At 46.4% G+C, this 21963-nt stretch overlaps 1 protein-coding gene across 5 annotated transcripts in view; it reads right to left on the reverse strand.

The window, feature by feature from the left end:
• Positions 1-21963, reverse strand: part of osbpl9 (oxysterol binding protein-like 9) — a 353537-nt gene that overhangs the window by 132190 nt on the left and 199384 nt on the right. For all 5 annotated transcript variants that reach the window (XM_072510896.1, XM_072510895.1, XM_072510897.1 and 2 more), the window contains one exon: positions 7805-7900. In XM_072510896.1, coding sequence (XP_072366997.1) covers positions 7805-7900 — 96 coding nt within the window. The remainder of the gene's footprint in view (positions 1-7804; positions 7901-21963) is intronic.

The following is a 21963-nucleotide window of genomic DNA, read 5'->3' on the forward strand; positions in this document are numbered from 1 at the left end:
AAAGTTCCAATCCCACCATTACAACAGAGGAATTTAGGTTATGTTAATTAAATAGATCCAGGAAAGCTTGCATGAGTAACACAGAGCTCAAAACTACATGATTGTCAGTAAAAATCCGAATTGGGAAAGAAATCTGCCTTCCTTATCTGGTTTGGTCCAAAATTCCTCTACTGCATTTACACGTTGCACAATTTAATGGGCCCAAGCAATTTCTGCTATAGATTTGGAGTCATATTTGGGCTAGTCCAATGTGGTTGACTATTAACTGCACTCTGAATTGGTGTTGCAAGTCACTCAGTTGTATTAAAACTGTCACAGTAAATGACAGTCCACATACATTTCAGTGGTTTTATGAAGGCAGTTCATCCAAACCTATTCCAGAGTTTTGCGGGATTGAAGGAGTGGGGAGCGAAGTATGGGCTGGAGCAGGGGGAAATATTTAGATACATGCAAGTTCGAGACTTTGCCAGAAAGGAGATGCAGAGCTTCCCAGTAGAGCCGGCTTCCACATTGCTGGAGGAGGTGCTGACGACAGGGGGACTGGAGAAGGGGTTCGTATCGGCGGTTTACGGGCTATTTTGGAGGAGGAAAAGGCATCGATGGGATCAAGGCAAAGTGGGAGGAAGAGTTGGGAGAGGGTATGGGGGAGGGGTTCTTGTACGAGGTGCTCCAGAAGGTGAACGCCTCCACCTAGTGTGCGAGGTTGGGGCTGATACAGCTGAAGGTGGTGTATAGAGCACACCTTACAAGGGCGAGGATGAGCCGGCTCTTTGAGGGGGTAGAAGATGTGTGCGAACGTTGCGGGGGAGGGCCCCGCAAACCACGTTCATATGTTTTGGTCCTGTCCAAAGCAGGAGGATTACTGGAAGGAGGTGTTGAGGGTAATCTCTAAAGTGGTGCACGTGAATCTTGACCCGGGCCCTCAGGAGGCCATATTCCGGGTGTCGGACCAGTCGGGGTTGGAAACGGGTGCGGAGGCAGATGTCGTAGTCTTCGCCTCGTTGATCGCCCGAAGGCGGATCCTGTTAGGGTGGAGATCAACCTCGCCACCCTGTGCCCTGGGGTGGCAGGGGAACCTGCTGGAATTCTTGACGCTTGAAACGGTCAAATTTTAACTGAGGGGAAGGATGGAGGGATTCTACAATTCATGGGCGTTATTCATTATGCACTTTCGAGAATTGGATCACTTCGAACATTAGGGGGGTTAGGGAATTGGAGGGTTGGGGGAGGGGTCTGTATATGTTAATGGCGACTATGGGTGATTCCTAATTCCTCTTTCTCATTTGTTTTTGTTAACATGCAGGCTAATGTTTGGGGGTTTGGTGGGAGGATGGGATCGTTGTTATTGATATGGGGATTGACATTAAGGGGCATCTTGACAAATACATGAATAGGATGGGAATAGAGAGATACGGACCCAGGAAGTGTAGAAGATTGTAGTTTAGTCGGGCAGCATGGTCGGCTCGGGCTTGGAGGGCCGAAGGGCCTGTTCCTGCGCTGTACTTTTCTTTGTTCTTTGTTATTACATTTGTTACTGATTATTGTTTATTGGGTGTAAATTTGGGAGAAAATGTGAAAAAGGAGAATAAAAAATATATATTTTTTTTAATTGAGCCAACACTGGATACTCAACTGGGTACTTATTTTGATGTCTAAAATAAGGGTTTAAATAAAACCTTAATATTCAAAAATTACATTGTCCACAACAGCCTAATGAATTTTATGCATTCAATCATTAGACTGTTGCTGCACAAAGTTAAGGCCAGATCAAGTCCAGCCAATTTCCGTTCCATCAGCCTACTCACAAATCATCAGCAAAGTGATGGAAGGAGTAGTCAACTGTATTATCAAGCAACACTTACTCGTTAATAACCCTTTCACCTCAAGTTCTGTCCTCTAGAGTTCAAATCTCAGGATTACTCCCTGTGCCACGTGCCAGTGACGTTAGAAATAGGAGGATAGTGCAGCTAAATACGTGGCTAAACTGGTGGTGTAGGAGGAAGGGTTTCAGATTTCTGGACCACTGGGATCTCTCCCGGGGCAGGTGGGACCTGTACAAGAAGGACGGGTTGCATTTAAACTGGAGGGGCACGAATATCCTGGCGGGGGGTTTGCTAGAGTCACTTGGGAGGATATAAACTAGTATGGCAGGGAGGTGGGAACCAGAGCGTTAGCTTGGAAGGTGTAACAACTGAAGGGGAAATAGAGAATTAAAAATAAGAGAACATCACCTCCTGTCTGTTCAAACGCAGTGGTTTGAAGTGTATTTGTTTCAACACCAGAAGTATAGCAGGTAAGGCAGATGAACGTAGAGCACTTATTAGTACTTAGAACTATGATGTTGTGGCATTCACAGAAATGTGGTTAAAGGAAAGGCAGGATTGGCAGCTGAACGTTGGAGGATATAGGTGCTTCAGGAAAGATAGAGGGGGATGTAAAAGGGGTGGGGGAGTTGCATTACTGGTCAAGGAGAATATTATTGCCGTACTGCAGGAGAACACATCGGAGGGCTCATACAATGTGGATAGAGCTCAGGAACAGGAAGGGACCAATCACAATGTTGGGGGTTTATTACAGGCCCCAGCCCAACTGCCAGCGAGAGATAGAGGAGCAGATAGGTATAGAGATTTTGGATCGGTGCAAAAGTAACCGGGTTGTTTTGGTAGGGGATTTTAATTTCCCCTATATTGACTGGGACTCACTTAGTGCTAGGGGCTTGGATGGGGCAGAGTTTGTAAGGTGTATCCAGGAAGGCTTCTTGATGCAATATGTAGATAGTCCATCGAGGAAAGGGGAAGTACTGGACCTGGTAGTGGGGAATGAGCCTGGACAGGTGGTTGAGATTTCAGTAGGGGAACATTTTGGGAGTGGTGACCACTATTCCATAGGTTTTGGGGAACTTTTGGATAGGGATGAAGGTAACTCTCGGGTTAAAGATGCTAAACTGGGGAAAGACAAATCACGATAACTTTAGACAGGAATTGAAGAATTTGGATTGGGTGTGGCTGTTGGAGGGTAAATCAACATCGAACATGTGGGAGTCTTTCAAGAGACAGTTGATTAAGATTCAGGAAAGTCACGTTCCTGAGAGAACAAAGGGGACAAGTATGGGAAGTTTAGGAAGCCTTGAATAACAAGGGATATTGTGAACCTCATCAAAAAGAAAAAGGAGGCGGTTGTACAGTCTAGAAGAGTGGGGACAGTTGAAACCCTTTAGGAGTATAATAAAGTAGGAGGGTACTTAAGCGGGGGTGGGGGTGGGGGGGGGGGGGGGGGGGGAAGAGAATAGCTAATGTGATACTGCTGTTTGGGAAAGCTAGCAGGGATAATCCAGGAAACTATAGGCCGGTGAGCCTCACATCAGTAGTAGGTAAATTATTGGAGAGAATTCTCAAGGCCAGGATTGATACCCATTTTGAAACAAATGGACTCATTAGCAATAGAAAGCATGGTTTTGTGAAGGGGAGTTCGTGCCTCACTAACTCGATTGAGTTTTTTGAGGAGCTGACAAGGATGATTGATATGGTGGATGTTGTTTACATGAACTTCAGTAAAACCTTTGACAAGGTGCCTCATGGCAGATTGATACAAAAGGGAAAGTCGGGGCAACACGTGACGCAGTGGTTAGCACTGTGACTGTGGCGCTAAGGACCCGGGTTCAAATCCCGGCCCTGGGTCACCGTCCGTGTGAAGTTTGCACATTCTTCCAGTGTCTGCGTGGATTTCACCCCCACAACCGAAAGATGTGCAGGTTAGGTGGATTGGCCACACTAAATTGCCCCTTAATTGGAAAAAATAAATAATTGGGTGCTCCAAATTTATTTTTAAAAAGGTAAAGTCACATGGGATCAGAGGCGATGTGGCAAGATGGATACAGAACTGAGAATGCAAAGCAGTAGAAATGTGTTTTTCTGAATGGAAGGTTGTGACTAGTGGTGTTCCACAGGGATCGGTGCTTGGGCCTTTGGTATTTGTAGTATGGACAAATGATTTGGAGGAAAAAGGAAAATGTTGCTGGTCTGATTAGTAAGTTTGCGGAAGACACCAAGGTTGGTGGAGTTGCAGATAGTATTGAAGATTGTCAGAGGATACAGCAAGACATAGATAGGTTGGAGACTTGGGCAGAGAAATGGCAAATGGCGTTTAATCCAGACAAATGCAAGATAATGCATTTTGGTAGGTCTAATATAGAATGGAAATGCACTGCAAATGGCAAAGCTCTTAGGAATATAGAAAGTCAGAGAGATCTGGACGTGCAGGTCCACAGATCTTTGAAAGTGACAACACAAGTGGACAAGGTAGTCAAGAAAGCATATGGAATGCTTGCCTTCATTGGATGAGGCATCGAGTATAAAAACTGGCAAGTCGTGCTGCAGTTGGATAGAACCTTGGTACGGCTGCACTTAGAATATTGCGCACAATTCTGGTCGCCACACTACCAGAAGGATGTGGAGGCTTTGGAGAGGATGCAGAGGAGGTTTACCAAGATGTTGCCTGGTCTGGAAGGTGTTAGCTATGCGGAGAGGCTGAATAGACTCGGACTGTTTTCATTAGAACGACGGGGGTGACCTGGTAGAGGTCTACAAAATTATGAGGGGCATGGATAGAGTTGATGGGCAGGTACTGGTTGATGGGCAGGTACTCCCAGGGTGGAGGGGTCAGTCACCAGGTAAGATCCGTGGGGCAAGGTTTAGAAGAGATATGCAAGGCAGGTTTTTTATGCAGAGGGTGGGGAGTTCCTGGAACGTGTTGCCAGGGGAGGTTGTGAAAGCAGATACATTAACAGCGTTCAAAAGGCATCTCGATAAATACATGGATAGGATGGATATAGAGGGATATGGCACCAGGAGGTGCTGAGGGTTTTTGCCAAGAATGGTATCATGACAGGTACAGGCTTGGAGGGCCGAAGGGCTTGTTCCTGTGCTGTATTGTTATTTGTTCTTTGAATGGAGGAAAGATGCAGGCACCTAGTAGGGCGAGGTGGCTACCGTCATGGGATTTCCAGAACTGCTGGGCAAAATGTTTTAAGACAGGCCTGTCCAAGATACAGCCTGAGGGTCCGATGCGGCCCACAAAGCCCCTCTACGTGCTTGCTCCACCTTCCTGTAAGCATGTTGCTTCCTGTCAATCAATTGAGTTTCAATGCCAGATTCCACTTGAAGCTGCTTCTCCAATAGCAGGGTGTTTCGCTCCCACATTTGCTGCTGACTGGCCAGCTGGCACTACCAGGGTACGCAGTTGGCACCAGCAGTGCCAGGACACCACCCTGCCCAAAGGGCATGCAGCTGGGGGCCTCCGATCCCCTTGGAGACCCCCACTAGTGCTGTTCCATCGGTCCCCGTTTATGGAGACCAGTACCAAATGGCGTTCGCCCGAGGTCCCCAAAGCGAAAGGATTGAATCCCAAAGCCCCAGGTACCTTGGGAATCTGCACATTAGTGTAAGGCTTATTACCTCGCTCTAATAAGCAGAATTGCCAAAAACCGATCCCGCCCATTGTGGGCAGAATTCCCCTTGCAATGCCTCGTGATATTGCGTTGAATCTCGCGAGGCATGGTGAGCTGGGTAGATCCCAGGAACGGCATCTCCCGACTTTCACCGGCCACAGTTCACCACGGTGAACTGCTTTTCCGACGCAGCGTGGCCAGAGGATTTCATCCAAGGTTGGAGCTGAGTGCAGGGGCAGAGGAGTAACTAAACTTGATAGGGAAGAGTGAGTGAGGTTGGCTAGTCAGCCTACCAGCAACAAATGAGGGAGAGAAGTAATCTCTGATTGGTGGAGGAGCGAACAGTATGCTGAAGGCCGGTGGGCGAGAGAAGTCGGGGTCACAGCCCACGAGTCAAGCAACGGCGGGGCTGGAGCTGAGCAATGGCAGTGCCAGGAAGCTAACCTACATTGGGCTGGGGAGCCCGGAAGGGTTAGGGTTAGAACCAGGGAGGGCAAAGTTGCATTGGGTCCAGTGAGGTTGAGGTTTTGTCATTCTGGTGGGACTGGGGAGGAGACAATGACTGAGTGGGCATGTGTGTGAGGGAGAGTGAGTGACTGAGTGGGTGTGTTGAATCCCAAATTTCTTTATCCGTCAGTCTGGCCTCAATAAAAGTCGACGTGGATTTGCAAGTATAACAGAAGTTATTTTATTCAGCTTGCAAGCTACCTAGTCCACAGTGATACAGATAACATGTTGCTCTCTGCAGCCCCGGGAACTAAGTGAATGTCCCAGACAGAGAGATCAGTACTGATACATTCAAATGGCATCAAGTTTCACATACTCGACACCCATAGGTCATCCTATGTCCCTCCTGACTTGTTTGATCTATTCTGATTGGCTCACTTCCAATCCCTTTCTCCGGCCCCTATCAATTCAGCATCACTCTCATAGACACACCTCTTCCTGCTTTTTTCCATGCAGTCTAAAATCCTTTGTCTCTACTTGCCAGAATCAAAGTGGCTTATTTCTACATTACATTAACTAATATCTCTAAAGTAACTATTTTATATCACATTCGTCAGGTGGGGGTGAGTGCAAGTCTGCCCTATGCCCAGTCTCAGTTTTCTCACTCACTCTCACCAACATGCACATGCACACATCCACCCGCATGCACTGACCCTTCAATATTCTGGTAATTTTTATTGCTTATTCTGTTTAAACTCAACAATTTATTGCTGTGACATTGCTTTACATTTGTTCAGCAATAGTTTCTTTCCTTAAAACCTCAACTTTTTCTGAAGTTCAATTTGTTTTGCCAAACCTCATCGTCCAAAATTTGCTCATTGGCCCTCAAGAAAAAGGAATATGTAAACATGGTCCCCAGAGCGAAAAGGTTGGACAAGCTGGCTTTACAGTATACACCTCATTTATTTGTCTCTGGGGCTAGGTATAGCAAAATTAGCAGGATACCTATGGCAGATTTCCAGTTTTTGTTTTGGAATCTGGTTGGTCCACGTTGGCTAAATGATAACACTTAAGCAATTATGTTTTATATACACAGTATTACAGTGGACTTGGCATTCTGAGGGGGATGGGGAAAGAGGAGGACTTCCTCATAAACCTGCTCCAGGGCCTGGCCAAATTTGCCATCAACAGGCCAGGCAGGGGGTGACGGATGGGGTCATTCAACCTGACTATATGTCCCCCTACAGCAACTACATTCGCGGCTGGGAGTCCTTGGAGAGGGAGCACGGGGAGTCCAACACCACAGCCGAGGCGTTCTGTGTCTGCCCCGGGGAATGAGGTGCAATGTCAATCCTCAATCATGTTTTGGTTTGATATATTAAGTTTCATTTCAGGGGTGGCATGATGGCACAGTGGTTAGCCCTGCTGTCTCACACAGCACAAAGCCGGGTTTGATTCTGATCTTGGGTCACTGTCTGTGCGGAGTCTGTACGTTCTCCTTGTCTGCGTGGGTTTCCTCGGGGTGCTCCGGTTTCCTCCCGCACTCCAAAGAAGTGCAAGTTAGGTGGATTGGCCATGCCAAATTGCACTTTAGTGTCCAAATGTTAGGTAGGGTTACAGGAATATGGTGGGGGATTGGGTCGATGCAGACTCAATGGGTTAAATGGCCTCCTTCTGCACTGCAGGGATTTTTATGATTTTGTCTTTATTTAAGGTAGTTTCCCTTTAAAGGGCCGGTCTCTTTAATTTGTCCCTCAGTTTATTTGATTTTGTTTATTTGGTTTTGCACACAGTAGGGTAATCCACAAACCTAGAGCACTGCTCTGGGGTTCCAGTCTTTGAAACGTCACAGTGGACCTTTTGCAAACTCACCCAAGCTTTTGAAAGTTAGAATAAATTAGGTTCCATTACCTTCAGTTGCTCGATCAAGATCTGTAAGTAGGCATCAGCTTCAGCAAGCTTTTTGTCAAAATCTTGAACACTTGGAACAAATCCTGTTTCAACACCCTGTAAAGACAAGTAGTTACAGTAAGTGGTGAGGCTTTTGTGGCAATTAGCAGCAAACATTCAACTAAATGGTCTGAAATACACCACATTCATGCACATAAAAGGTGTTCAAGCAGATACTTGAAAGTACAAATACAAAAGCAAAATACTGCAGAAATTCAGGAAATCTGAAAATAAATCAGAAAATTCTGGAAATTCTCAGCATGTCTGGTAGCATCTGCGGAGTAGGAAGTGGAGTTAACATTTCATGTCTGACCTTTCATCAGAATTTAGGAAAAGTTAGAAATGTAGTAGGTTTTGAGAGAGTTAAATGGGGAAGGGTGTAAAGAAGATCAAAAGAGATGGGTCAGTGATATGGTGGAGAAATTAAATAACACAAGGTTTCAAAATGCAAAGCCACAGGGAGTGGTAATGGCACGTGAGGAAACAAAAGATATGTCTCCAGGATTTGTGAATGGCAGGATAGCTGCCATCTGAAGCTAAAGTGAAGGAAATAAGAGAAGTGAGGGGAAAAAAACAACATGCAAAGAAATGAACTCAATGCAGAGTCCGGTGGACTGTGAAATGCCCAGTCAAAAGAGGAGGTGCGATACCTCGAGCTTCACTGAAACACTACAGAGATTTTTTTTAAAAGCTAAAACAACAGGAAGCGTGGGGTTACAACTGTATAATAAATGGAGGAGTTCCACAAAGCATGTCAACTAGGCTGCCCTTGTCCTCCCTAATATAGCAGCGATCACATTGTCAGTTGTAGATACAGTATACTAAATGGAAAGAAGTACAAGTAAATTGCTTTCCAGAGAGAGGCAAAGGGGGAGCGAGGGGGCAAGGGGGAGCGAGGGGGCAAGGGGGAGCGAGGGGGCAAGGGGCGGGAGCGAGAGGGGAAAGGAGCGGGAGCGAGGGGGCAAAGGAGTGGGAGCAGGAGGGGAAAGGAGCAGGAGCGGGAAGGGAAAGGAGCAGGAGCGAGAGAGGAAAGGAGCGGGAACGAGAGGGGAAAGGAGCAGGAGCGGGAGGGGAAAGGAGCAGGAACGGGAGTGGAAAGGAGCAGGAGCGGGAGTGGAAAGGAGCAGGAGCGGGAGGGGAAAGGGAGCGGGAGCGAGGGGGCAAAGGAGCAGGAGCGGGAGGGGAAAGGGAGCGGGAACGAGAGGGGAAAGGAGCAGGAGCGGGAGGGGAAAGGAGCAGGAGGAGGAGGGGAATGGGAGCGGGAACGAAAGGGGAAAGGGAGCGGGAAAGTGAAAGAGAGGGAAAGGGAGAGAGGCAGAGACAGAGAGAGGGGGAAAGGGGAAGTTCCTTTCCCTTGAGTGTCCAGAATTCAAGCCAAGCTCCTTTCTCTGCATATCATTCCATTCGAGTAGGACCCAATCACCACCTCTTACCGAGAATACGGCCTTTTGGCCAATTCATTGACCATCGGCCAATCAGTCGGACCAAGTCACACCCCAACTCTCAGGTGCCGAAGTCTGGGTTTTGCTGTCCAAAGCTAGCAGCACCACATACTATGTTACAACTTCTTAAATTCTTTCTTCTCTCTGCTGCTTGACTTAAAGATACATATCCATTAAGCACCCATGGATCAAAATGATAACAGCAAAAATAAAGAGGAAAAAGGGAATCAAAAGGAAGGACCCCTACTTCAGGCTGAGAAATAAAGGAGGGGAATCTAAGTTAGAACATATAATCTTAGAATTGTTACAGCGCAGAGGCAGCCATTCTGCCCACCGTGTCCATGCTGGCTCTCCCAAGGAGCTATTCAAATACTGCCATTCCGCCACCCTCTCTTCATATCCCTTGTTTTCAGATTTATGGAAAATGTAGCAAAATCGATGGCACTGAAGGCAGCCAGCCACTCTGCCCATTGTGTGCCTGTGCCAAAAAACAAACCACATAGCCTCATCCCATTTTCCAACTCTTGATCCACAGCCCTGGAGCTTTTGAGTTGAGGTTTTCTACCTCGACTATCCTTTGAGTTCTAACCAACTACTGGGAGGTCTTGTGGTCCAGTGGTATCCCTGCCTCGGAGCCAGAAGGTTGAGGTTCAAGTTCCACCCTAAGAGTTCATGGCCAAGAAAGTGCTTTCATTATGCCGCCAAACAGGTTGAGTGTCACTCTGCATATCCTTCAAACAAGCCAATGTTTAGCGAAAAGAGCGGGAGACATTCTGGAAGTCATGAATAACTAGCTATGGAAACAGATGAAAGTCTGCCTTAATGCACCACTAGGTGCAGGAAGAATATTGGAATTGGACCACCCGCTGAGTGAAAAGGTTTTTCTCATCTCCCCTCTAAACAAAGAACAAAGAACAAAGAAATGTACAGCACAGGAACAGGCCCTTCGGCCCTCCAAGCCCGTGCCGACCATGCTGCCCGACTAAACTACAATCTTCTACACTTTCTGGGTCCGTATCCCTCTAACCTTCTACCAATCACTTGCTCTCTAGTCACTGGCCCTCTGAGGGACATAGATCCTTCCGATCCACTCTAACCAGGCCCCTCAACAACCTTATAGACCTTAATCAAATGGGGCAACGCAAGAAATAGGAATAGACCATACAGCCCATCGAGCTTGTTCCGCCACCATTCAATAAAATAATGGCTGACCTTGGGGTTCAATTTCATTTTTCCACCCTTTCCCCATATCCCTTAATTCCCTTAGAGGCAGAAAATATGTTTATCCCAGCCTTAAATGTATCCAATGATAGGAGCATCCACAACTCTCTGGGGATACAGAATTCCAAAGATTCACAACCTTTTCAGTGAAGCAATTTCTCCTCAACTCAGTCCTTTGTCCTTACACTGTGCACCTGTGCTTTATATTCCCTGGCCAACAGAATCACTCTCTCAGCATCTACCCTACCAAGCCCCTTCAAAATTTTGTAGGTTTCAATGAGATTGCCTAACTCCATAGAATATAAGCCCAATTTACTCAGGTCTCTCATCACAGGCCAGGACAACCTCCTCATCCCAAGGACCATTCTTCATTGTACTGCCTCTACTGCAAGTATATCCTCTCTTAAATGTGGAGATCAAAACTGCACACACTGGGTGTGATTTAACCAAAATGTTTCTATGTGTGGTAGCGAGCGGGAAATCGCCCTCTAATTTCAGATACCGGTGCATCTGCGTAGCCCAAAACTGGGCTTTGCTCCACAAACTGGACTATTCAAGCTTCATCGGCAAGGTTAAAGCAGACTTCGAGGTGTAGTAATCTTCCTTTGACTCTCGCAGGCAGGGTCCAAACCATCAAGATGAATGTGCTCCCAAGATTCTTATTTTTATTTCAACATATTACAATTAACAAATTAATTTCAGCTTTTATCTGAACAGACAAAAGTCCCAGTGTCTGCAGCGCTCTGCTTCAGAGAGGCAGAGGATCAAAAGGTTTAGCCCTTCCAAATCTCCTGTTTCATTATTGGGCTGCTAACATATAGAAAAGCCTGCAATGGCTTAGTGACCCTGGATCGAATTGGGAGTAAAATGAAGGCACGATCTTGCACCACTGTCTCCTCCCTACACACCACAATTACTGCTGCCTTTCTCCCCTATAGGTCTTTCCTACAGTCCTGTGATGAACTCCTCACTCAGGATTTGGAAGCAGTTCCGGCAGCACTTCAACCTTATCTCACTGTTCTTGCTTGCCTTGATTTGCGACAATCACCTCTTTGTGCCTTTGAGCTTGGATCCATCGTTCAGGTCTTGGAGAACTGGAGATCTTATGCACTTCGCGGACTTATTTCTAGCTGGCGGTTTTGCCAGCCTTGAGAGACCCACAGACAGATAGTCTGACCGGCTGCAATCTTTTTTGTTTCTTTCATATTCGGAGTTTCTCACATAAGTTATTTTCTTCCTTCCCCTGGACCCCACCTTCTTCATTGATAGGGAAGGTCCTGTCCTTGGCTCAACAGAACCAGGGGTTTATTTCAAACCTGTACAACTTTATCCTTTCTTCAGATCCTTCCTATCTGAATAGAGTATATGAGAAATGAGTTGGGGAGCTAGGCCCCTTGCTTACTGAGGAGGCTTGGAGGGAAGCCCTCTACAGGGTGAATTCCACTTCGTCTTGTTCCAGACTGAGTTTGATTCAGTTCAAAGTATTACCTAGAACACATTGGCCAACGGTGAAGATGAGTGGATTTTTCGAGATGTGGAGAACAAGTGTGACCGCTGCTCACTTATCAAAAAGGTTAGATGGGGTTATTGGGTTAATGGGATAGGGTAGAAGTGAGGGCTTAAGTGAGTCAGTGCAGGCTCGATGGGCCGAATGGCCTCCTTCTGCACTGTATGTTCTATGTTCTCTGTTATACCAGATAAACACACACGTGGGTTTTGGTCTTGTCCTACGCTTGCTGGATACTGGATACTGGGGATGCGATTCTCCTGAAAATTTCCAAGTATGGTAGCGAGCGGGAATTGTCGCGAGCTTCCCGGTGCTCGGCCCAGCGAAACCGTCAACGCAATTCAACATTAAAAGGCCTCGCGGGCTTCTCACTGCAAATAATGCCCTACCATCCGATTTTCCAGGGCATTGCTCGCCAGACCCTTTCTAACAAGGTCGAGCAGCACTTTAACTGCACTTGCTCACCAACACCAGCCAGCCAGCTCGCAATAATTGCGCCGAGGAGTCCAGCCCCAGGATTCGCAGATGCTGTCCTAGGGAGGCTCCTGGACGCAGTGGAGACCAGGAGGGATGTCCTGTTCCACTGCGGGTCCCGGAGGGTGAGCCACAAGGCAGCCAACGTTGCCTGGGATGAGGTGGCGGCAGCCGTTCGTTCCAACAGTATGATCAAGCAGACTGGCCAACAGCAAGAAGGTCAACGACCTACACTGGGCAGCACGAGTGCGTAGACACCAATGCCCTGCGCCCCCCCCCCCCTCCAAAAGGGAACATCAATTAACCAAGTGACCCCCCAGGCCCCCTCTCCCCCAGCCCCACCTTCACACTCCCTCTCCCACCACCTGAACCACACGTGTGGTTAACGATGCTCTCTCGGTCTCCTCAGGAAAAGCTCTCCCACAATCGGCAGGAAAGGTCCCAGGCTGGCGGACTTAAGAATCCTCACCTCCTTCGAGGTCCTGGAAGTTACTGGGGTGGCCGAGGACAGATCGGTCACCCACACGGAGACTGTCGGATGCCGCAGAGGTGAGGAAACACTGGGCTCCACCTGGAGGACCTGTCAGATGTGAGTAGTGATTGCCTTACTTGGGTCACTGTCTGCAGGTTCTCCATATGACGGGGCCGGCCCTCCGACCCCAGAGCATGCCTGCCAGGGGCATCGAGGGCCACAGGACGAGGTAAGTAGCTGGCGGCCTCCACCTCTGATGTGCATCCTGGGGAAACACCAAGACGTAGTGGTAGACTTAGGAGGGCCAGGCACGATGAGGATCACTGAGGGCACTGGGGTAGGAGGGAGGGGGTAGCACCATCAGGAGTGGGGTATGGTACAGCACGTTAAACAACTTTGTGTACAACCATTATGATGCCTCTGTCACTTTATTCTGCAATGCGGGCTGCCCCCGGACCCTTTACCCATGTCTCCGGGCAATTCCAGCACCCCCGGGCTCTTTGCGTGTAAGCAAAGATGGCTACTCACCTCCTCGGCGCCCTCCAGAAGCCCTTCCGCCAGGTTCACTTTTTTAAAAAGGAATACTAATCGGCACCAGCTGTTTGATATGGGGTCACTTTCGTTAATTGTATGGAAATAGGACTTAAGTGGTGATAATTGGTTTATCGCCACGCTACGGCAAAATCCCGATTTCACCAATGGGAGCGGGCCGGTTGCATCGCAAACTGTTTGGTGCCTGGCGTGGATCTCGTTTTTGGCCTTTCCCACTAGTCACCGGCCTCATTAGGCTTGAGTGAGAGTGCAAAGAGGCTGGAGAATCGCTCCCTGGGTTTCTTTTTTTGATACGATATCCAAGATTTTGCGGGTAGCCCTAGAACCTTGCCCACTAGTACCAATACTTTGAGTCTCGGACTCCCTGGCATTCCATTCAGGGGTGGAGAAGATGTTCTTGCGCCTTGGCCTCGTTAATAGCTAGGAGGCGAAGACTGCTTAATTGAAGGTCGCCCATGCCACCAAAAGCATCCACGTGGATGGAAGAAATGATGTCATTCCTACATCTAGAAAAGATTAAGTATATCATTAGAGGTTCGGTGGGGAGGTTCCATCAGAGATGGCGGCCATTCATTTCATTCTTTAAAGTCCTGGACATGGTCAAAAGTCAGGGGTGTTGAGTTAGAAGGGGCTAGGTTAAATATCAGAGTTGTTTCAACCATTGTTTTTGTTAATCACTTTTTTGATTCTGTATTTATATAATCAGCGGGATTCTCCGACCCCCCGCCGGGTCGGAGAATCCCCGGGGAGTGGCGTGAATCCCGCCCCGCCGCCGGCTACCGTATTCTCCGGCGCCGGTTTTCGGGCGGGGGTGGGGTTCACGCCATGCCGATCGGGGGCCGTTGGCAGCGCCCCCCCCCCGTCAATTCTCCGGGCCCCGATGGGCTGAGCGGCCGTCCGCTTTTGGCCAGTCCCGCCGTCGTGGGTTCGGCATGGTCCCACATGGCGGGACCTGGCAGGTAAGTTGGCGTGGGCGGTCCTCGGGGAGGCACGGGGGGATCCATGGCCTGCGCAGAGAAGACAACTCCTGCGCATGTGCCAGAATACGCCGGCCGTTCTGCACATGCGCGGAACCATGCCGGCGGTTCCACGCATGCACAAAATCACGCCGGCCCTTCAGCGCATGCGCGAACTCGCAGTCCCTTCAGCGCCGGTTGGAGTGGCGCCAACCCCTCCGGCATCCACCTAGCCCCCGAAAGTGCGGAATTCTCCGCACTTTCGGGGGCTGTTGATGTGGGGACTTAGTCCCCGAAAAGGAGAATCCCGCCCAATATGTTTACTTCTTTGTTAATATTGTTGTTACTGTTTATATTTTCTAATTCAATAAATATATATTTTTTAAACGTGTAGAAACATAATAATTAAGGAGCAGAAGTAGGCAATTCAGCTCTTTTGAGCCTGCACTGCCATTCAGTCAGATCATGGCTCCCAGAATGGCTCCCCCCCCACCTGTCCCCCATATCCCTTTAACCCATTTTAAAAAAAATTAAAAATCAGAAATATATCTATTTCCTTCTTGAAATCATTTAATGACTCCGATTCCACTTCAACCTTTTCACCCAAGTCATTAACAATCTATAGCTGAGACCCCAGATCCGCTCAGCATCCTGATGAGCCAGGTGAAAGTGAGAAAGGACGGAATAGGGGCTGTTTAGCACAGGGCTAAATCGCTGGCTTTGAAAGCAGACCAAGGCAGGCCAGCAGCACAGTTCGATTCCCGTAACAGCCTCCCCGAACAGGCGCCGGAATGTGGCAACGAGGGGCTTTTCACAGTAACTTCATTTGAAGCCTACTTGTGACAATAAGTGATTTTCATTTCATTTCAAATTGAATGCAAAGTCAATGACATTTTTCAGTTCTGGGCGAAAGCACAAAACTGAACTAATACAGTCATAAAAGTATCAAATAAAAGGTGTGGCAGGGGTCCTCCCAGAATAGGGCTGGAACAAAGAATGTAATGCATATGCCAAAAAAACCAGGGATAGCCAGGACCAATGCAGACACTCACAGCAACACTCTTTTTATTTGAAGCAAATGAGAGGAGTTGAAGGGGAAGTTGCCCAACGCGAGAACAAATTCAGTCTGGTAGATGGTGTTGATGGGTAGGTGGGGACTGGTTACAGAGATAAGGCAGGAAAGTGGACTTAGTGAGTGTTAGATCAACCACGAAGGACTAAATAACCTACTCCTGCTTCTATTTCTTATGGTCAGACCTACGTTCAAGGGCGAAGCTCTCAGTCCATCTTGGTGGAGGTTGCAAATGTAGAGAGATTGGACATTTATAGTGCAATGGGGGTAGTCAGGGCTAGAAAATTGGAAACTTAAAATGACAGAGGGCACTAGAAGAGTCACTGATGTAGATAGAGGAAGTAATTGATACAGGGGGGCAAGGACAGACAGAAGCCATAGGTATATCAGGCAGTTCGGTTAGTGGATTTTGGGAGGAAGATAGAAATTGGCTGTTCAATGCAGGGGAACTAAGGTTGGAGGCCATGGAGGGAAGATGCCCAGAGGAGATAGGGGTCAGTGGCAGTCATGGAAACAAAGGTTTGATGTTCAGTGGCAGAGTCATGATCCAGGAGTGTTCGGAACATGTGTCATAGAGTTGCTATTTGGTCTCTGCGAAGTAACAGTCCGTATGCCTGACAACAACAACAGCACATTTGTCAGCAGGTTTGATGATGATGTTAGGATTGGACCAAATGGACTGCTGCAATTTCAGAGGGAAATAGGTTAGAGTGAGGTGAGTGGAGAGAGTAGAGAAATTGAGATAGCTGATGTCATGTTGGGCAGTTCTCACTTCTCCTTCAATTCCACTCACTTCCTCCAAATAAACATGTTGCTATGGCTACCTGCACGGGTGCGACTTATGTCTGTCTTTTTTGGGGGATGTGTCGAATCTTCTTTGTTCCAGTTCTATTCAGACTTCCCCCTTCCCCCACCTCTTTTCTCAGTACACGGATGACTAATGAATATAGATTCCTACTCTCATTCTCAAATGTAACATTTCATACATTTTGCTTCTGATTTCCATCTCTTCTAATCTTCATACAAGACCACAGGAAATAGGAACAGGAGAAGGCCATTCAACCCTTCAAGCCTGCACTGCCATTTAATAAGATCATGACTGATCTAACACTCACTAAGTTCACTTTCCTGCCTCATCTCCTTAACCTTAATTGCCCAACTAATTAAAACTCTATTGATCTCAGCCTTGAAACGTTCAAAGATACAGCCACACAGCTTCCTGGGGCAAAGAATTTCAAAAATAGACCACTCAAAAGAAATTCTTCCTCAGATCCGTCTTAAATAAGCACCCCCTTATTCTGCGACTATGTCCTCTGGTCATACACTCTCCCATGAGTAAACATCATCCCAACATTTGCCCTGTCTAATCCTACTCTCCCATGAGTAAACATCATCGCAGCAATTGCCCTGTCTAATCCTACTCTCCCATGAGTAAACATCATCCCAACATTTGCCCTGTCTAATCCTACTCTCCCATGAGTAAACATCATCCCAGCATTTGCCCTGTCTAATCCCCTAAGAATCTTATATGTTTCAATCATATCACCTTTCATTCTTCTGAGTTCCAAGGAGTACAGACCCAACCTGTTTAATCTTTCCTCATATGGCAGTCCCACCAGACCTGGTTCCATCCTAGTAAACCTCCTCTGTACTGCCTCCAATGGTAATATATCTTTCCTTAAATAACGGGAGCAAAAATGTACACAGTATTATAAATGTGGTCTCACCGGTACCTTGTACAGTTGCAGCAACGCCTCTTTATTTTTATACTCCAGCCGGCTTGAAATAAAAACGAGCATTCCATTTGCCTTCCCCATTAGCTCTGCACCTGTATGCTAGCTCTCTGGGTTTTATGAATAAGGACCCCAAGATCCTGCTTTCTGCAGTCTCTCTCCATTTAAATAATAATGTGCCTTCTCAGACTTTCTTCCAAAATGAACAATCTCACATTTTCCCACGTTGAATTCCATTTGCCAATTTTCTGCCCTTTGAAGAGACCTGGGTCTCTTTGTACACTAGTCACTGAAAGCAGGCATGCAGGCACAGCCAACAGTTACGAAGGCAAAAAGTATGTTATGAACATCTAACATAGGATCAGAAGTGGGCTATTCAGCCCCTTGAGCCTGCTCCACCATTCAATAATATTATGTCATGGCTGATGTGATATGTTGCAAATTCCACATTCCCATCCACCCCCAATAACCTTTTATTCTCTTGCCTAACAAGAAGCTATCTACCTCAGCCTTAAAAATATGAGGCAGAGAGCTCAGAGTTCCAAAGTTACACAACCCTCAGAAAACAATTCTCTTCATTTCTGTCCTAAAAGAAAATTCCCCATGTTAAAACAGTGCCCCCGAGTTCTGGGATTCACCCACAAGAAGAAACATCCTTTCCATATCCACTGTGTCAAGACTGTTCAGGATCTATATACTTCAATCAAGCCACCCCTTACTCTTCTAAACTCCAGTGGGAAACAAGTCCAGTCTGTCCACATAAGACAACCCATTCATTCCAGGCATCAATCCAGTAAACCTCCTCTGAATTGCCACCAGTGCGTTTGCATCCTTCTTTAAATAAGGAGACCAAAACTGCACACCGAATGATGTGGTTTGCCATGTATAACTGAAGCATAGCTTCCTTAATTTTCTATCCAATTCCCCTCGTAATAAAAGGATGGAATTCCATTAACCTGGATTACTTGCTGTACCTGAAAACTAACTTTTTGTGATTCATGCATTAGAACATCTAGACCCTGCTACACCTCAGAATTCTGCAGCAGTTCTCAGTTTAAGTAATATTCTGCCTTTTTATTCTTCCTGTCACAATAAACACCTTCACGTTTTCCCACATTATACTCCAACTGCCAGATTTTTTTCCCACTCAATCAACCCATCTATATCCATCTGCAACCTCCTTGTTTCCTCTTCACAACATACTTTCCTGGCTATCTTTGTTGTCATCTGCTGAATTAGCTACCATGCCTTCACTCCCCTCATCTAAGTCATTGATATAAATTTGGGAAAGTTGAGGCCCAGTACAAGCCACTTGTCACATCTTGCCAATCAGAAAACGGCCTATTTATGTAAATTCCAGGCTTTCTGCCAGACAGCTAACCCTTTTAATCCATGCTAATATGTTATCCCTTACATGAGCTTTTGATGTGGCACCTTGTGGAAATGCTTTCTCAAAATCCAAGTACAGCATGTCTATAGGCTCCCCTTTATCCACAGCGCATGTTACTCAATGTAAGAGCTCCAATAAATTTCTTAAACATTATTTCCCTTCCAGAAAACCACACGGACTCTTCCTGAATAAATTTGTTTTTTCTAAATGCCCAGCTAAACCTCCGTAATGAATGATTCTAACACCTTCTCCACAACAGATGTCCACCTATAGATTCCGCTTTTCTGTCTCCCTTCTTGAAGAGAGTTCACATTTGGTTTTTTATAAATTTGGAGTACCCAATTATTTTTTTTTCCACAATTAAGGGACAATTTAACGTGGCCAATCCACCTAGCCTGGAGAGTTTGCATTTGTTACTTTCCAGACTTTTGGAACCTTTCCAGAATCTAGAGAATTTTGGATAATCAACCCCAATGCTTCAACTACCTCATTAGCTATGACCATAGAATGAAGCTGATCAGGACCTGGAGACTGTTAGCCCACAGCTCTATCTGTTTGTTCAGTACCGCTTCCTTAAATGACGGTAATTTCACCAAGTTCCACTCTCCCTTACATCTCCTGATTTACAGCTATTACAGGAATGTTTTTGTATCTTCTATAGCTTGACATATGCCTTTTAAAAAAATATAAATTTAGTGTACCCAATTCATTTTTTTCCAATTAAGGGGCAATTTAGTGTGTTCAATCCACCTACCTTGCACATCTTTGGGTTGTGGGGGGCAAAACCCATGCAAACACGGGGAGAAAGCGGAAACTCCACACGGACAATGACCCAGAGCCGGGATCGAACCTGGGACCCCGGCACCGTGAGGCAGCAGGGCTAACCCACTGCGCCACCGTGCTGCCCTAATGTATGCCTTCTTGACTACCTTCTCCACCTGCGTTGCCACTTTCAGTGACCGGTGGACCTGTACATCGAGATCCCTCTGCGGAGTCTGCACAGTTTCCTCATGTCTGCGTGGGTTTCTTTCGGGTGCTCCGGTTTCCTCCCACAAGTCCCAAAAGATGTGCTGTTAAGGTGAATTGGATATTCTGAATTCTCCCTCTGTCTACCCAAACAGGCGGCGGAATGTGGCGACTAGGGGCTTTTCACAGTAACTTCATTGCTGTGTTAATGTAAGCCTACTTGTGACAATAAAGATTATTATTGTCAATACGGGTACGCCATTTACTGGATATTTCCCACCGGTATTAGACCTTCAAAAATGCATTACATCACATTTGTCCAAATTAAACTCCATCTGCCATCTCTCCGCTCAAGTCTCCAAACAATTTATATCCTGCTGTATCCTCTCGACAGTCCTCATCGCTATCCGCAATTCCACCAACCTTTGTGTCATCTGCAAACTTACTAATCAGATCAGTTACATTTTTCTCCAAATCATTTATATATACTACAAACAGCAAAGGCCCCAGCACTGATCCATGCGGAATACCACTAGTCACAGCCCTCCATTCAGAAAGGTACCCTTCCACTGCTACACCCTGACTTCTATGACCAAGCCAATTCTGTATCCATCTTGCTAGCATACCTCTGATTCCGTGTGACTTCACCTTCTGTACCAGTTTGCCTTGAGGGACCTGGTCAAAGGCCTTGCTGAAGTCCATGTAGACAACATCCACTGCCCTACCTTCATCAATTATCTTGCACTCAATAAAGTTAGTGAGACATGGCCTCCCCTTCACAAAACCATGTTGCCTCTCACTAATACGTCCGCTTGCTTCCAAATGGAAGCAAATCCTGTCTCAAAGAATCATCTCCAATAATTTCCCTATCTCTGACGTAAGGCCCACCGGCCTGTAATTTCCTTGATTATCTTGCTACCCTTCTTAAACAAAGGAACAGCATTGGCTATTCTCCAGTCCTCTGGGGCCTCACCTGTAGCCAGTGAGGAATCAAAGATTTCTGTCAAGGCCCCAGCAATTTCCTCCCTTGCCTCCCTCAGTATTCTGGGGTAGATCCCATCAGGCCCTAGGGACTTATCTACCTTAATGTTTTTCAAGACGCCCACTACTTCCTCCTTTAATCTCAATGTGACCCAGACTACACACCCTTCCCCAGGCTCATCATCCACCAAGTCCTTCTCTTTGGTGAATAATAATGCAAATTACTCATTTAGTACCTTGCCCATTTCCTCTGGCTTGATGCATAGATTCCCTCCCCTGTCCTTGGGTGGGTGACCCCTTTCTCTGGCTATCCTCTTGCTCTTTATATATGTATAAAAAGCCTTGGGATTTTCCTTAACCCTGTTTGCCAATGACTTTTCATGACCTCTGTTAGCCCTTCTGACTCCTGGCTTAAGTTCCTTCCTGCTTTCTTTATATTCCTCATGGGCTTAGTCTGTTCCCAGCCTTCTAGCCCTTATAAATACTTCCTTTTTCTTTTGGACTAGGCTCCCAATATCCCTCGTTACCCAAGGTTCCCGAAAGCTGCCATATTTATCCTTCTTCCTCACAGGAATTTCCTCACAGGAACATGTCGGTCCTGAATTCCTATCAACTGACATTTGAAAGCGTCCCACATACCAGATGTTGATTTACCCTCAAACATCTGCCCCAATTTAGGACCTTAGAAACCTCTGGAATTTTCTATTCCAGAAGGCAGTGGAAGCCAAGTCACTGAATATATATATAAGCAAATATATTTCTAGACACTAAGGGCATTGAGGGGTATGGGGAGAGAGCGGGAGTATAGCATTGCGATAGAGGATCAGCCACAATCATTTTGAATAGCAGAACAAGCTCATCGGGCCAAATATCCTACTTTTGCTCATCGTTTCTAAGTTTCTTACATGCATTTATAATTTGGTTATAAATAAATAGTGAAAGTTTAATATTGGTTTGTGATGTTATGAGAGATATTTTATATGGCTGAAGTTTTGGCTAAATTAAACTGGATAAACCTACTAAATAGGCAAATAAATATGAAGGATGAATGTGTTTTTAAAAGCATTCCAAAGTAAAATGAGCTTCATGTATGCCCCAAAAGGTTAAAAGAGGGCACAATAAAGAGAAACCCATTACAGCTAACAAGAAAAATGCAGAGATAAATTAAGCTTTACATAAAGACATTTTACAGAATTAAGGGAGTTAAACCTGGGGGGAACCTGAACAAATATCACAATTAAGGAAGACAAAAACAGCAAAGGCAACCTGGGAAATCTGAAGTACACAATCAACGTAGCAATAACAGAAGATTCCTCAGCTGCACTATCAGAAGACTGTTAAAAATGTTATAGGC

Source organism: Scyliorhinus torazame, chromosome 7 (assembly GCF_047496885.1).
Source record: "Scyliorhinus torazame isolate Kashiwa2021f chromosome 7, sScyTor2.1, whole genome shotgun sequence".
Lineage (NCBI taxonomy): Eukaryota > Metazoa > Chordata > Chondrichthyes > Carcharhiniformes > Scyliorhinidae > Scyliorhinus > Scyliorhinus torazame.